The sequence below is a fragment of the Strix uralensis genome, chromosome 9, assembly GCF_047716275.1.
Source record: "Strix uralensis isolate ZFMK-TIS-50842 chromosome 9, bStrUra1, whole genome shotgun sequence".
Classification (NCBI taxonomy): domain Eukaryota; kingdom Metazoa; phylum Chordata; class Aves; order Strigiformes; family Strigidae; genus Strix; species Strix uralensis.
The window spans coordinates 25,658,738-25,675,990 of NC_133980.1; the positions used below are offsets into that span (position 1 = coordinate 25,658,738).

A 17,253-nucleotide genomic window follows, 5' to 3' on the forward strand; every position below is an offset into this window, starting at 1 on the left:
GCAGGGCCCACAGACCACGCGGGCTGAGCAGGGCCCAGGCAGCCGGTGGGGTAGGTGCAGGCCCCCAACAGGTCTCCACCGTGTCCTTCCCTCAGAAAGACTGCAAGAAATCCTGCCTCTTCTGCACTTTGCCCCTGCCTTGAAACTCACTTCTGTAATTCCAGCCAATCCCCACACGTTCTTACTCTAGTTTTCCCTCTGTCCTTCCATTTTCAACCTCTTTTTAAATAGGTCCCCTTCCTTCTTTACCTTCCTGTCATCCTGCAGGGTGCAGCACTTCTCACGCTTCCATGCTGGCCCAGACTGTTCCATTCTGCTCTGCTTTTCAGAGGGCATGAAGAAATGCCCTCTAAAACCAGTATTTTATTTCAAAAGGTTTTGTGAAGGACACTTACCACCTTTGACTTGGTTAGGAGTGCTGACTGGCCTACAGGGACAGAGAAGGTGGGTGAATGAGGGTGTCTTGTCCTTTCCCACCAAGAAGTTGTGATTTTGTATCTTCACCTCTTGCCAAAACTAATGATAGTGTCTGCTGAAGCTGACCAGTTCTTCCTACTGGGAATCATCCTAAAAACCAGTAGCCCTCAGGAGCTGGTTGCTGATTTTCTCCCCGTGATGTTAGTAGCAAAACTTGTATTTATTCTCTTGAGAAAAATAATCCTCTGAGTTGGAAAAAAAGTTGTCCAAATAAACTTCCAAATACAAATTTGTAACTCTACATATCAGAGACAGGAAACAGCCTCTTGTTTCTCCTGTTCCCCAGCCACACCTGCAGACCTTGGGCGAGCACGAGCCAGACCATCCCTCACTGACAAACACAAGACAGCAGAACCACAGCTTGGCTCCTTTCCCCTCTCTTAACTCATGAGAGTCTCAAAAATTCTAGCATTTTAATAGCAGTTCATGAAGAGTTGTTTTTATTTGCCCCCCTGCTCTTTGTACCTTTCACATTCGTGTGGCAATCTGAAGGACAAGAAGCATCTTGAAAAACAAAACCATTCAGGAGCAGTAGTTTTATGAAGACACCAAAAATCACGAGGCTTGTGAAAAAATGGCAAGAACTAGCAGTTCTGTGCCCTCAGTTACCAGCAGCAAGGTGGGGGGGGAGACAGGAGACAACAGAAATCAAGTTTCAAGGAAACTTGTAATTTCCTTTTCCTATCATGTCTCTGTCATACATACCCACCTCATACAGGGAATGGCCACAATCACAGTTTCTGTCTGAAGGACATACAGTATCTCGGTGTACAAACCCAGCGACTAGTGAAGCAAAGAGCAGAGGAGTCCCTGCGGGAGCTGCATAACCCGTTTCAGGGGCAGCCGGGGCTGTTCCCCAGCGCTGGGACACAGCTCCAGGGTTCGTGGGGCTGCCTCGAGTGCAACCAGGCAAATGCCACTTTCCTTCCACTCTATTTATGTTCAACTTCCCTTGGAAAATGACATAGCCAACTGATAGAGCAGGAGTAGACACTAATATTAATTACTAAAACTGCAGGAGGTTAATTAGTTTTACTGAATAATTACTCAAATCATTGCAAATGAACTAAACCCCAAATCCAAAGCCGTGTGCTTGTAACTGCCTGGAGATTCTCTGCATCTTGTGACACTGAAACTGATCTCATTTGAGGCACAGATCTAACTCCAGATTGATTTATTTCCCCAGTGCCGTACGGTACAGCCCCAGCCCCTGGAATGTAGGTCTGACTCCCTTCAGTCTGCAGGTTACAGACAGCAGTCAACTGTCCATCAACTGAGAGAGGGAAGAGAGCAGCAGTGAGCGAAGTGACAATGCTGGCACAAGAAAAGAGGAAAAACTGACCAGGAATATATTTAGGCTATAAATTAGAATACTTTTAGTGATTCATGCTATTGCAATTCATTAAAAGATTACTGCCCCCAGCTGCCAAATCACATGTTAAAGTCAACTGCTCTCCATTTGACTTTAAATTAAAATGCTGGGCAGGCACAGTGACATCCAAGAAGTTCACTTATGTGACCTGGGGGAGGTCGATAGCTGGGATCTGGTAAATAGTCTCAGTTTGAATTTCCAGAGCGTTTGTGGAGACATCCTTACAAGGTTGCTAATCACTACAGCCATAAGGTTCTGGCAAATAAAGCAATCTAACGATCGGTAAGATGAAACTCAAGACATTTATGAAAAGAATTATAGGAACCTAATGCTTGTGACGTCGCCCTGGTGACTCCTTTGGTCCCATTCAGATAGATTGGGGAAATGCCCAAAGGCAAATGACGCAGGTGTGTGGTGTGTTTCTTCTGTGCATGCTGTAACATACTGCTTTTGTACCAAACAGCACAGCAACATTCCATGGGAAGAAGTTGTCTACAAACAGTCACTTCAGAAAAACTTACCTATCTAATGTTAAACCACCTTCAAGTGGATTAGTAAAATATCAACTTGCAATGCAGATGACCTTTTTAGAATTCCGTCCAACTTAACCAGTTTCAGTTCAACTAAAATATTTTCTAGTCAAACACCCATTTTAGGGAACAATTTCAAGGAATAAGACTGTTTTTTTCATCTTTCTTAGAAGGTCATTTCCACAAAACAGTGTTTTGTTTGCCTGGTCCTTATGACATCACTGTAGACAGATTTCAGACTTGCCACAACTACCAATTCACTTTCTTACACTTTCAGTGCCCTTCTTTATAAGCTTACCAAACTTCTAGTTGTCTCTAGAGAACTGTAATCTGTATGCAAGAAAGAGTTACAGAATTTGCAATATAATCCTAGCCAAGTCTGTCCCGGAGATGACTTCACAATTGACAAAGGATAGCAGGAAGATCAAGTACTATTAACCTGCAGCTACTCAAAGTCACTTATGCCTGTATATAGAACTACCTTACATTATACTATTTACACAGTTATCTTTACTACTTCGCATGAAAATTTACAACATAGGCAAATTTCAGGTAATAAAGCTTGAAAGAACCTTGCATGGACAAAGCAACCTGTAAGTTATCAGTATCTTTGTCAATGGGCATTGACGTAAAGATTTGGCCCAGGATATGAGAGGCCTGGGCAGTTACGTGTACCTCTTCCATTCTTGATCATACCGCATGCTAAAGGGATTTAGCAGAAAGCACCTGATCTAGTATACAGGCATTTTCCCCATAGTTCCTACTGTTACAGAAGAGTTGTGTTATAGGCTGAATATAAAACCTTTATACAAACGTAACTGGTGTGACACATGTCTATAGTACATTCATCTTGAAGAAAAATAAAAACAGCCAGTAAAAAGCAACTTCTAGGTCCTAATTTTTTTTATTGAAGAGGATTGACAAGAAATGTTGAGTTTTTTCCTGGAAAACAAAGCAATTACGCAGGAATTTAATGCTCCTTTGGGTCAAAATAAGGGAAGCACAGAACCATAGTTAAAGCAAATGCACAATATTACAGTTTATTCACTTGCAACAACTTTACCTTAGAGATGCTCTTACACAAGAAGAGTCCCTTAGCAGCAAAGCCTCTAAGACGTCCCTGCTCATTCCCACCTCTGAACTGGAATTTGTTAACCCCCTCAGTTGTGCTGACACAGCTGTTTGCAGAACATCCTATAAAGCAGATTGCTGGGATAATCTCAGTTAAAATGAAAACAACACCACTTCTCTTTGGAGGGGTATTTTTAACCTGCAGCCCCAGAAGCAGTTGTATCAGCAAACTGGAGAGAGCAGACACTGCAATGTGAGGAGAGTAACAAGCAGTTTGGGAACGAGGAGAGAAAGAGATCAGCAGGAACCTCTCAAACAGGCTTCGCTGCCAAAAAACATCTCATGCAACCAGACACTGATCTCCTCCTGGCTCACACTTAGTGGAATTCTTCAGATGAGTGTGAAATACCCAAAAGCCACATTCAGCACTTGCTGTGTGTTGCTTTAAGCAAACAGAAGGTGGAGAGAGTCTGCACAGAAGGAAAATATTGTGCAGAATGAAATCAAGGGCCATTTTCTAATGTCTTTTTTTTTTTTTTAAGGTATAATGTATTTTTGTATAAAAAGTAACAAATTCTAAAAATAATATCTTTAAAAATACAAAAGCTCTTTTCTCAAGTCCAAGGAACAGCACTGCAATTTACATTTCCCACACTGATATTTATGTCTAATGAAATTTTGGTTTCTTTAAAGATCAGAGATATTTTTCACTCATCTTCTATAGGTAGGTGGCTGATCCAGAAAACCTAAAAGGCTCTTATAAGATATTATCTTTCTTGCCCCTGAGTACACCAACAGGCTCTGCAGCCTCTCCTGACCTTCCTGGGGGCAGGTACCCACCACCAGCACCGATAACCTGGGATCAGGCTTCTAGAGAAGGTTTTTGTGAGCCAGAACTGGGAGGTGCCTTGGCAGGGACTCGGAAGCAGGGTTTACACTTAGTCCCTCATCCCAGGTCATGTCTGAGCCATTCTATGGTACCCCTGTGCCAGCCTCACACCTCGCTCCTGCCCAGCTGCCCCAGCTGCCGGGCTCAGCCATGGCTTGGTGGCACTAGTACGGACCCAGCAGGCAGTCAGGGCTGTGGGCTGGCCCAGGCTGCCCGCAGCCACGCGCTCAGCTCACCTGGCACGGACACAGTGGGACAGCACCCTGCAGCCAGGCACTGCCACCCCTTGCTCCCAGCTTGTTTCCCCCTCACCCATCCATCTCTCTTATTGCCTGACAGCGACATGTGCTGGGCTGCCCAACAAACGTGATCAAAGGTGACTTCCCATCAGACTGAGATTTTATAAAAATTCAGTGTTGTGCAGATTGTCAGACAGAATCCATAAGGCAGCTAATACGCTAGCACACTGCACAAGATGAAGCACGGCGTATCACTGAGTACAGCAGTTTCCAGAGGCACCTCTCAGTGTATGTTTTAAAGAGTAAGACATTGGCTACCGACCTTACAAAAATACACTGTGAGTGAAAGAAATAGCTGTTCTTTTCACAGTACATCTGGCTAAGCATTCTCTCTGCTGTAGGTGACGCTGTCAAGGTTACCCCCTTTGCTTTGCATCATCTATTTTTATTTTCCTATTTTCCAGAAAGGCATCTGCCACAGATGGGTGAAAATCTCGGTTCAATATCTCCTCCAAAACATACTGCCTTCCCACATCAGAACAAAGCTTAGAACTGTGATGTGATGAAAGATCTGTGGCCTTCTGGCACCAAGGAGGCAGAGTGATCAACCCATGTCTTCTCTGATATGGGTCAATAACTTCTTCAGATCACTTCTTCAGAAGCTGAGTGATTTCCATCAGGCTTGCATGCTCACAGGGTAAGGACAACTCCTCTGCTGTGGCTGTGCTCTGTGTCAGCTCAGGATGGTGATGGAGCAGGTGACACCAGGTGAAGATGCTTCCTTCTGACAATGGATTTGAGAGATGCTGAGATCTCTCTGTATCGAAGCCCATATAGAAAAGGGAACAAAACTTTAGGCAGAATCATCAGGACATTGCAGACTGTCAGGGAGACCCAGATTCCTGTCTGCAGTCTGATGACAACATTAATGCACAAGAATGATTCTATAAAAAGGGCCAAGAGTGGAAAGAAATAAAAAAATAACACAGTGTTGTGCATTAAGAATGTTACGCTGGCTCTGGAGCAGATGCTCTCCCATATACCTGATTGTTTGGTTTTAAAATACAGAATAGCATAGCAACAAAATATTAGACACAGGCAGAGAAAGATAACTGTGTTAGAAAGCCAGAAACAGAGTTTCACAGCATCTGTCCCATTCAAAGTTAATATTAGTATTACTGGAACCGAGCACATTTCCAGGACACATGGCACAAAGCTGTGAGTGCTCGATAGCACCAAGAAGAAAATCCCAGGGAAAGCCCCAGAACACATCCATAGTAACACAATAATTTTTCTAGTTCGTGAAGGAGGCAAAATAGCAATGTAGCGCAAAGGAAACAAAATAGCTATGTATGTGTCCAAGACTATTGCAGCAGCTGTGAACAATCCTCCACAGTAAGCCACTGCCAGCAAAAATAATAGGAGGACACAAGCTTCCTTTGGGAGATGTACATGTGCTGCATTGAGAGCAGCTGACAGGGTGTAGAACAACAGGTAGATCAGATCAGAAAGCAGAGCATTTCCCAGCAGCATGTACCTTGTTTCCTGACGGATGCTAAACCTAGAGAAGATCACAAACAAGATGGTAGGAATGATGAGGACACCTGCCACGAGGCAGACAACTGGAGGGATTAAAAACATGTTCATGTTTATGCCTGATGGGTTGAGAGACCATTCCTCCAGCAAATAGTACAAAGAAGTGTCATCCAAATTTGAGGAACTGTTGAACTCTGTCTCCCTGTGGTGGTATACAGATGTATTCGCTCTTTTTACTGAAGTACAGCCAGAGAGCTCCATTCCTTAGGGCTTTGGGATGATTGACTTGGAGAAGGCAAGATCTTCTACACTAAGTCCTCAGAAAGGCAAAGGCAGCAGAGGATGCAAAAAGCCCATAGAAGCAAACTGATTCCTGTAGCCAATTCTACCAGCTCTTCTCAAGGACAGAAAGTTGAAACTTGTAAGTGAATTCTGTGGTGCCAAAAGATGTTTTTGCCTAAAGTGGAGATTTTCTTTTCTTCCTGCAAAATCTAATGCTTAGAAAAGAGAATGAATCTTTGTGTGGTTTAAAAAAAGTCTAAATCCCTCAGCTAGCTCTTTGATCAGAAATGAATGGGTTGATCGCTTTCAGTAATTTGAGTTTGTTCTCGTCACATTATCAGTCCAATGAGGCAGATGAAATATTAGCTTGATTAAACAAATATACGATGATACAGAACAACATTCCACGTGTACTGATGTAAGAGAGTCATAAATGTGATTGGGTGATGTTTTGTACCAATTTGTATGCAACAACACAATTGATTTGAAGTGATCAATAAAAATGTCTCTCAATCTCCTCGTAAAATTGTATCACAATGGCTCTAGTGAATGAAATTATCTTATTTATAGATGACAAACATCTTTGCTTCAGTGAATAAAATCGTATTATTTATAGATGATAAGCCTTCCCCTGCCTTTTTTAATGCATGGTATATAAATACTGAATTCTCATCTATCACAAATTTACAGTCAATCTGTGAATTGTCTGGGATGAGTGACATACACTATAATGTACCAGCATACCCTACACAGACTTGGCATTTCCAATGTCCATCTGGAGACCAATTCTTGGCTTGCTGGCCAGCACGCTGCTGCTGCTGCTGCACTGCACTGCTTTTACTATCAGTTCTCAGTGTCAGAGCTGGGGGTGCAATGAAAGAATTGTGGAGGATCTGGACTGCAAAGAAGGAACTCTTCAAGTTCTTGCAGGCACAGTCTGATCAGAAGAAAAGCTGGTATTTTAATAGTCTTAACACTGGCTAATAAAGCTTTACTTTTAGGCAAAAAGACTGTATCGATGCAGTTGTTCATCATCTTCCATGATGCAAAGTGGGCATAGCAGCACTATTTTATTCATGGCCTACACCTTCTGCAGTTGCTTACCCCTGTGTACACCGCACAAAGCAGCACACCGCTGCTATGACATCACTTTACTTTGCTGTTTACGCAGGGCATAAGTAGCAAAGACAAGAGATCTGCAGAATATGCAGCTTTGTCAACTCCCAGCTCTAGTTGCTCTTCTCACTGGTGGTGCAGGGGTATCCTGGAGCTTTTTAAGTAATGGTAAACATCAAAGGATTACTCCCAGTATTTGAAAAATAGTGTGTGCACAAACCAAAAGTCTAATAAAATAGTCAAAATAAGTAGTCAATGAAATCTGCTGGCTGCTCAACTGTTTTATATTATTTACTTAGGTGCCTAAAAATAAAAATGTCTAAGTTCAGACAACCTTTTTAGCAGTCTTGGCAAGTCTACCAGGACCTCCCACGTTCACCAGCATGGTCAAATCTTTAACTATTGTTTCAAGTATGATCTTCCTTCTCCTCTCAAGTAATATATATTCTACTACTGGTGCTACAAGAGCAGAGGGAATGTGACTCCTTACTTAACATAGCATTATTGTATTCATTATTTCCCCAGCACTACCAGCATATAGCAATGCAGAGTGCTTCCATCTGCGGGAGACAGTGCCCAGTCTCACCTTGCAGAAGGTCATGCTGTGCCATGGACATGCTGTCTCAGGGCATGCCAAGTAACAAAGCAGACAGCTTATGAAACTCAGCATCAATCATCAAATCTTGTGCACTTTTCATTTCCTTACACACTGATAGTTGGCATCCATGGAACTGTATGTTAAGACAGTTTGACAGGCTATGCCATATGGAACAAAGGGAGGAAAAAACAATGATAATTTTAAGAACAGCATTTCAGTTGCTATGGTGCCTGGGTAGGCAAACAAGGTGATTATTCTTGCTCATTCAATCCTGCATCCACTGAAAAGTGTGTGAACAATATTGATGCAATTATACATTTAGCTTCAGGATCATGCTCAGCATCTGTCAATGAGTCACAACACAGTTATGGCAGCTGCCAGCTCATGGCATTTCAAGACTGTCCTATTAATGGGCAGATTCTCTCATCTCCATATAAAATCAAAACTGTATTTTCCACCAAGTGGTTAGGATTAAATGTGAACAAGCAAAAAAGTTCATTGTCATCTTAGCTGCACACTTTTGGCTGATAGAAAAATAAATGCAAATACAATATACAATGATCTGCTGGCCTTTTTAGGAGTGTCTAATGCAGCCAAGTATTTCACAGAGTGATGTTATACAGCAGTGTAATTCTGCAAATATATATCTCAAGGGCTAGTTGTTTATATATAGTTCTTCAATTAACAAATAGTTCTTTTTTTTTTTCAGTCTAATTGTTTTTCTTCTGCTGCCTGAAAACATGATCCTTATAGCAGAGCTATTCCATCCTCTTGGATAAAAGAGCTAGTTATCATGAGCTAGAAATCCCAGCTACATCTGGGAGGGTAACAAACACTGACATCCTCACTGCTGAAAAGTGCAAAGCAAAAGAGTCACAGAATCATAGAATATCAGGTTGGAAGGGACCTCGAGGATCATCTGGTCCAAACTTTCTTGGCAAAAGCATGGTCTAGACAAGAGGCCTGGCACCCTGTACAGCTGCATCTTAAAAGTGCCCAACGTTGGGGAGACTATTCCAGTGTCTGATTGTTCTCATTGTGAAAAATTTTCCACTTGTGCCCAATCAGAATCTTCCAGGAGTAATTTGTACCCATTACCCCTTGTCTTTTCCATGTGCCTCCTTGTAAAAAGGCAGTCTCCATCTCCTTTGTAGTCACCCTTTAAATACCGCAACATGGTGATAAGGTCTCCCCTAAGCTTTCTCCTCTCAAGGCTGAACAAACCCAGTTCTCTCAGCCTTTCCTCATATGTCAGGTTTCCTAGTCTTTGATCATCTTTGGGGCCCTTCTCTGGACTCTCTCCAGCTTGTCCGCATCTTTTTGCATAGAGGGAACCAAAACTGATGTCATGGTTTAGGCCCAGCCAGCAACTAAGCACCACACTGCCGCTCACTCACTCCTCCCCCTCAGTGGGATGGGGAGGAAAAAAACATGACAAAAGGCTCAGTGACCAAGATGAGGACAGGGAGGGATGGCTCATCAATTATGGTCACGGGCAAAAGATGGACTCGACTTGTGAAAAAGACATCAATTTAATTTGAACACCACCACCACTACTAATTTACCAATCAAATCAGAGTAGGACAGTGAGAAATACAACCACATCTTAAAAACACCTTCCCCCCACCCCTCCCTTCTTCCCAGGCTCAGCTTTGTTCTTGATTTCTCTACTTCCAGCCCCCCCAGCAGCACAGGGGGATGGGGATTGTGGTCAGTTCATCACCCGTTGTTTCTTCTGCTCCTTCCTCCTCAGGGGAAGGACTCCTCACACTCTTTTCCTGCTCCAGCGTGGGTTCCCCTCATGGGAGACAGTCTTCCAAGGACTTGAGTCCTTCCCACAGAGCTGCAATTTTTCACTAACTGTTCCAGCATGGGTCCCTGCCATGGGGTGCAGCCCTCCCAGCACCAGACTGCTCCAACGTGGGCTGCCCTCAGAGTCCCGGCCTTCTTTGGTCACAGCCCCCTGCTCCAGTGTGGGGTCCCCCACGGGCTGCAGGTCGGCATCTGCTCCCCCGGTGACCTCCATGGGTGCAGGGCACAGCCTGTCCTCTCACCACGGGCTGCAGGGGGGTCTCTGCTCCAGTGCACTTCCCACTCCCCACTTCTCCACTGACCTTGGAATCTTCATAGGTATTCCTCTCATGTATCAGTCCTGTCCTCTGCTCCCCCTTTCCCAGAATGTTCTTCCCCTCTTAAATATGTTATCACAGAGGCGCTACCACCGTTGCTAATTGGCTCAGCCTTGACCAGAGGCAGGTCCAACTTGGAGCCAGGGGAGCTTCTAGCAGCTTCTCACAGGAGCCACTGTTGTAGCCCCTCCCCTGCTACCAAAACTCCACCACACACAAACCCAACACAGCTGAACACAGGATTCCAGGTGTGGCCTTACAAGCACTGGGTAGAGTGGGATAATGACTTCTTTATCTCTGCCGGTGATGCCCTTGTTGATGCAATCCAGCACCCCGTTGGCTTTCTTTGCTGCTGCAGCTCACTGTTCAGTCACATCAAGCTGCTTGTCCACCAGGACCCCCAGGGCCCTTTCCGCAGAGCTGTTCCTAGCCAGGTAGATCCCAGCCTGTGCTGCTCTCCTGGATTATGTTTTCCCAGGTGCAAGACCTTACACTTGTCCTTGTTGAGCTTCATGAGGTTCTTGTTATTCCACTCTTCCAGCCTATCCAGGTCTTCCTGCAGGGTGGCTCTCTCTTCCGGAGTGTTCACTTCCCCACTCAGTTCGGTACCATCAGCAAACTTCATCAGGGTACACTTGATCCCATCATCCAGATCCTTTATGAAGATATTAAACAGCGTTGGGCCCAATATCACAAATGGGGGACCCCACTTGTGACAGGTTGCCAGTTTGAAAAGGAGCCATTTCCCACCACCCTCTGGGTGCAGCCTGTCAGCCAGTTCCCCACCCACACACAGACCCCTTGTCTAGACTGTAACGCATCAGGTTCTCTAGGAGGAGGCTGTGGGGAACCAAACTGAACACCTTGGAGAAATCCATGTAGACAATGTCCACCGCTCGCCCCACATCAACCGAGCAGGTTACTTGGTTGGAGAAGGCAATCAAGTTTGTCAAACATGATTTGCCCTTGGTGGATTTGTACTGGCTGTTCCCAATCACATGCTTCATGTGACTTGTGACAGCCCCCAGGAGGATTCATTTCATAACATTCCAGGGACTGAAATAAGCCTGATGGGCCTATAATTTCCTGGATCCTCATTTAAGCCCTTCTTGTAGATGGGAGTGACATTAGCCTTCTTCCAGTCTTCTGGGATGTCTCCCAATCTCTATGATCTTCCAGTCCTCTGGGATGTCTCCCAAACTCCATGACTTCTCAAAGATTATGGAGAGCAGCCTTGCAATGATGTCAGCCAGCTCTCTTAACACCCTCGGGTGGATAATGTCAGGGCCTATCGATCTGTAGGGGTGAAGCTCCTATAATAGTTCTCATACTGACTCTTCCTCCACTGACGATGGGTCTGTGTTTCCATCGACCTGGATTTTTGTTCCCAAGGCCTGGGGCCCAACAGTGCTGGTAAATACAGAGGTTAAGAAAGTATTGAGAACCTCTGCCTTTTCAGCGTTGTTAGTGACTAGTTCACCTCTCCTCTTTAACAGCAGGACAACATTTTCCTTCTGTTTCTGCTTGTTGTTTATGTACCTGAAGAACCCTTTCTTGTAGTTTTTGTCATCTCTGGCCAATTTCAGTTTGAGTTGAGCTTTTGCTTTTCTAATTGCATCTCTGCACACCCTGGCAATGCCCTTGTAGTTCTCAATGGATACTCCTTTGCTTTCCCATCACTGGTATGTTTCTCTTCTGGTTTTGAGCAGACTCAAAAGCTTGCAGTTAAGCCAAGGGTGTCTCTTGCTCTGCCTACTTCCTCTGCCTTTAAAAGGGTAACAACTCTAGAAACCTTCAGCTGAACCACCTTTTAAAGATCCAACTTCTATGGCCATGAAAGTGTAAAATTGAATAATATAAGGTAAATAATGTGAAAGGTAAGCAAAGGTATGAACTTGCTGATTATTCTGCAGTAGCTGACTGCAGGTTCACTCGCAGCCGAGATCCTCATGACAAATGCAAAGTAGCTCATGACTCTCCCATTTAGCCCACATGCAAAGAGTAGCACAGAGCCCATGAGACATCACAGGTTCACAGCCTTGCTCATCCTGTGCTCAACTATTCATCTGCTACAGCCTACCGATGGCAGAGTAAGCCCTATGGCATGAGCTTGTTCAGCTTTAATTGTTCTACTGTAAAAGTCTTAGGAACGCAGGCAGGCTTTAGTTTTACAAAAATGGAAAACAGCAAATAACTGGAAGACAGATTCAACCCCATCAGACCTGGGCAAGTCCAGCCAAAGCCACTCCCCTCAGATTTCCACAGGGGCTTATAACTGCTCAGTATAGTTCTGCTAGATTTAATATCGTGAAAGGTTGATGTTTTGGCACACTGATATACAGGTGGCTCTGCAGAATATCTGGTTGTTGCCTCCTTTCATTTTCTTGAGCTTGGGAGGCATTTCCACATCTGAACCATTTGCAAGGGGCTGGCAGTTCTGAATACCACTCCTGAGGGTGCTGAACTTAAGTCAGCTCCTTACCATTGCATCTCAGCGTTCAATATTTTGTGGTGCCAACCTGAATGATTCACCTGCAATTTCCTGTAAACCCAACCTTTATGCTTTAGTTATTGATTTTTTAAAATGCTTTCTGGTAAATTTATGTTAGGTGGATGCACTTTTTACATACCTTGCTGATTTCAGACCTATAGTATTAGTAGCCCCTCTTCTGGCTCTTATTCTGGCTCAATACAGTCTGTATTGATTCTCAAACTGCATCATGCACTGTTAATTACTTTACTCATTTCTGCTTCAGTTAACATTCCACTGAAAGCTTAGTTATCTTATCTGTTGAGTTTGGGAGATCTAAGAAAGCATGTATTCAGCCATACTGAACGTTGTAAATCCGGCAAAGACTGTACTACATTATACGCTGTTACTGACTACAAACAGGTATTGTCAAATTGAACAGAAAAGGTCAGAAAAGGTCTTACAGTAGTTGGCATGGACTTAACTGTGCACACACATAGGGAAGCTTCCTATTTCACAAGGGTTTAGTCTAACCGACTCAACAAGCACACTGCTGCCATGACAGGGAAGCACCATACAAGAAAGGGAAGCCAACCGGAATAATGCTAAGATTTCCCCAGCCCTTCATCCCAAGAGATTGTGTTAGGAGGGGATATCCAGAGGAAGTGTGGGACTAAATTGCATGCTCACATTCACCTCTGAGGTTCCCTGGGTGCCATCAGGTCACTGTCCCAGTATCAGCATGGAGTCTTCAATGTGGATGCCTGTTCCAGCATCACTCACCAGGTCCTAGCCTAGAAAATGATACTGTGCTTTGGGTCTGCCCTAGAGACAGACCTGCCTGGCCAGGAGCCCAGGGAGAGCAGTGTAGAAAGGCTGCCTTGGAGTTCACCACAGCACCTTGAACAGAAGTGTTTTGGATGAGACAGTTGGGTCCAACAAATCAACGTTTTCACTGGAATGTTGTTTCATGGGGATATTTCCAACCATGTTTAGTACAGAGCCTTGATCTCAGGAGACTTCATGTGCGATTGCAGTTTCTTCAACTTCCTTCCATGAATGTCCCCCTTCTGGGTTTATCTAGGTCCAGAAGGCATCTCACTTGCTGGTGAAGCTCTCCCAGCCATGAATAGCCAAGTGCCCATGAGCACGTCAGCTCCTTCCAGCAAGGCAGAGAACCAGCCATAATTATTTCCTGCCTGTATCTGTATTCTCACTCTGGGGAAATGAGCTGCTGTCAGTGAAAAAAACAAGCAATCAGAACAGTTCAACTGTACTGTTTTTCTTGTTGAGCTTTCCCTTTTTCTTCTCCTTTAAACAGAAAGTCAATTAAAACACAACTTTTTTTGAAACCTTTAAGATTTCTTCTAAACTTTTCTGCAAGCCTCTTCAGGGTCATGACCCGCAGGGGAGAGGTACAGCTTGGCTGTCCTAGTCTTATTGTCCTAGTCTCCGTGCCTCAGCTACCTGTCTCCACTTGGCTCCAGAACTATTGTTCAGCACCTTGCTTGTTATTTGCTATAGATAACAGATATACACATTGCTCTTGTAACTGTACAAAGTTCACAAATCAGGCATAGCAATTACTAAAGTCAAGGAAGTAAAGAAATGGGTGTGAAAACTAAGCTCAGATTGCAATGATTCTAAAGGTCAAATGAAACCTGAAGCAAAAGAAAACAGAGATTAGAAAGTGCTGGTTTGATGACATTTTGATCAGGCTCCCAAACAAAAGAGAGAACATTGAGAAAGAGAGACTGGGAGGACTCAGCATTAAATCCCTGAATCACTTTTTCTAATTCCAAATACCATCAGGCCTTGGTGACCACAAAGCCAAGGTAAATTTTGTACCAAATCTGTCTTGCAGGTGCAATATTGAGAATTAAGCTGGATGTCAGAAGAACAGAATTTTTGAATATTTGACAAACATTTCAACAAAAGGTTAGAGAAGTAACACAACCTGAGAAGAGAAAAAAAAAAAGTGCCTATACGTTTCAGACATCACCTACTTTCCTGCAGCTCGCTGCTTGGCCCTGACTGCTGCATGTGGCAGCCAGCAGAACTCACCCATTTTCATTTCCTGAGCCTGGCAAGGCAAAGCAAGACATGTTTTCCTCCTCTGCCACAGTGCCTCTTTCATGCTGAAAGGACCTACATGATTCATCCACCAACATGATTTCATGTGATAAGCTGCAGGTATGACCAGGGATTTATAGCAAACAATTGCTACTTTACATGGTCATTTATGGACAGATTCACAGGACACCAAGAGAAGCAATCCTAGATTGTTTCTTAGATTTTATGATCTCTCCTGCTTATCTACTATTCATAACAATGCATTTGTGAAAAAGGAGTAACAGCCTACTAAATAAGGCCTATTTTTGAAATAACAGTCTTCTTTTCTGAAGCGGTTTATAAGGAGGAACCTTTCTAAAATTTCAGATGCTATACCACATTGGCATTAACACGAGTTACCTGCAGAAATCTAAGGCCTTTAGGCAAAGAACAGTAACATATCACTCTTATCTGAGGATTTAGCAGCTATCAGAAGAGATTAAACCCATATTCAATATCACAGAGTCATGAGCAGAACTAGAAATACACATCTGAATTTGTGGCTCTTCAGCTCCTCCTTTAAGTCAGGGAGAAAGCTCCTTCTCCTGAGAGAAAGCTTCTCAAACGGGGGAGATACATACATCCACCAACCTCCCAAGCACATCCTTCCATCTCAGGCTGGGTGTCTTTCTGGTTGTGGCTGGCACTGAAAATTTTGTCTCTGTTCTGTTTCACCAGCAATGATTTCCAACATCGCCTAGGAAGGACTGCTGCAGGCAGGCAAAAGCAGAAGTTATCTGGCTATTTCCCTGTCTTAACATGTTTTGTCTCATGTAAAAAGCCAGGCAGTACAGGAGAGGCTTAGCATGGCATTTCCTTGAAGGATGATTTGATGAGAAAGGAGACAGATGGCTGGAGACTGTGAAGTGCAAGATAAAATGAAATACCAGAAGAGAGATGGAAGGAAAAAAGGATAAATAGACAAGTTGGCATATACAGGAAGACAGGCAGGAGCTTTAATGGTGGTGCAGCAGACAGGGGGACCCCAGCCACAGCTGTACGCTGCCACAGTTCCTCCCTGACAGCTGGGAAGCTTTTGCCTGCACTGTACAAGCTGGGGGGGCAAAGACAATATAGGTATCAAGATGGAAGGAAACATGCTAGAAGTGGAGTAGATACAGAAAAGTGAGGAAAAATGCAGTGTGAAAGAAAAGACATGTTATCTCTTCCTATTCATGTCTTTTGATGAGAGACTGTGAATGAATGGATACAATCTGTACACGGCATGGACTAGCACAAGGCCCACCGTGGGGAGGAAGGAGCCTCACTGCCAGAGTTAAGATGCTCCTTCCCAGTTCCCAGTGCTGTACCCAGGAACAGCCGTGGTTCCTGGGTGGCAAAGAGGCTGAAGTAACACCGATTCTCTGAAATACCTCTGCCCACAGGGAGACGCTGACCTTATCTCACACTGATGAAGCAGGTGCCAGGCACAGCCGCCATATGGCAGAGAGATTAACTGCCAGCATGTGCTGTATAAGAGTCACAATCTCTTATTAGCCAAGTGGGGGATATGCCGTGGGTCGCATACACAGTGCCGTTCACAAGCTCTGTTTTCCCTTCCCAGCAGCTTCTTTGTTACTTATCCAGCACAGGTGCTTAAAAATTAGATTTTCTCCATATGGGGCCTCGCTCTGCCTTGTCCTCTTAACAGTGGCTTTGTACTGCTCTCACTCATTTCCATAGCAATACCCTGTCCTCTCACACAGGAGATTCAGACTTCATGGCAGGGAAGCAATGTTAGAGAGGGAGGAGGAACACAAAAGTTGGAACACAAAAGCTCCGAACTTGTAAAGAAGAGATACTATTTATTTTTAGGCTAAACTACCAGTGTTTGGGTTATGTAAGCCCACATCAGTCTCACCCTCCTGGTGACCTCCACAGGCACAAAGCAGAGGGCACATCACCCCCTGATATGCCCAGAACTTCTCACCAAACTGGCAGAGTTACAGCTCACGACAGGGAAAGATCGAGGCTCACAGAGAATGTTGCTGAAGGCAGCCAGCAAGCTGAGATCTTCACTAAACACAGTCAATTTTATTTCTAATTTAATTGTTTCTTTCTTCTCCAGACCAAGTTCCAGCTCATTAAAGGATGTGCATGACGAGCTCCAGAGAAAATATGTCCTCTCTTTCCCTTTGCTATTGTCCTCAGCAGCACCTAGAGCCAACAAAGGCTCTGTGAACAAAGGTACAACAGTACCTGATGAAGAACTGAGGCCAGATGCATTTTCAGCCAATTTAACACAAATCATACTGAAAAGCAGTGGCAGAGCCAGAAATCAGAATTTCATCTCCTGAGTCTTGGCTCAGGGCCAACATATTGCACTCCTTTTTCAGTTTCTCCAGGCTTTCATAAGCACTGCTAGCTACTAGCATGGTAGCCAGCTCCAAACCGCCTCCAGGTAGCTCAGATACAGCTCAGCTATCCAGAGG

General features: G+C 44.2%; 1 protein-coding gene across 1 annotated transcript; it reads right to left on the reverse strand.

The window, feature by feature from the left end:
- Positions 1 to 5,316: 5,316 nt before the first annotated feature.
- On the reverse strand, positions 5,317 to 6,375 carry GPR148 (G protein-coupled receptor 148). The gene has a single exon (XM_074878423.1). The coding sequence runs from the start codon at positions 6,373 to 6,375 to the stop codon at positions 5,317 to 5,319; it is 1,059 nt and encodes a 352-aa protein (XP_074734524.1).
- Between the last annotated feature and the right edge of the window lie 10,878 nt (positions 6,376 to 17,253).

Coding starts and splice junctions, on each gene's coding strand:
- GPR148 (XM_074878423.1), bottom strand. CDS start 6,375: ATGGAGCTCTCTGGCTGTACTTCAGTAAAAAGAGCGAATACATCTGTA.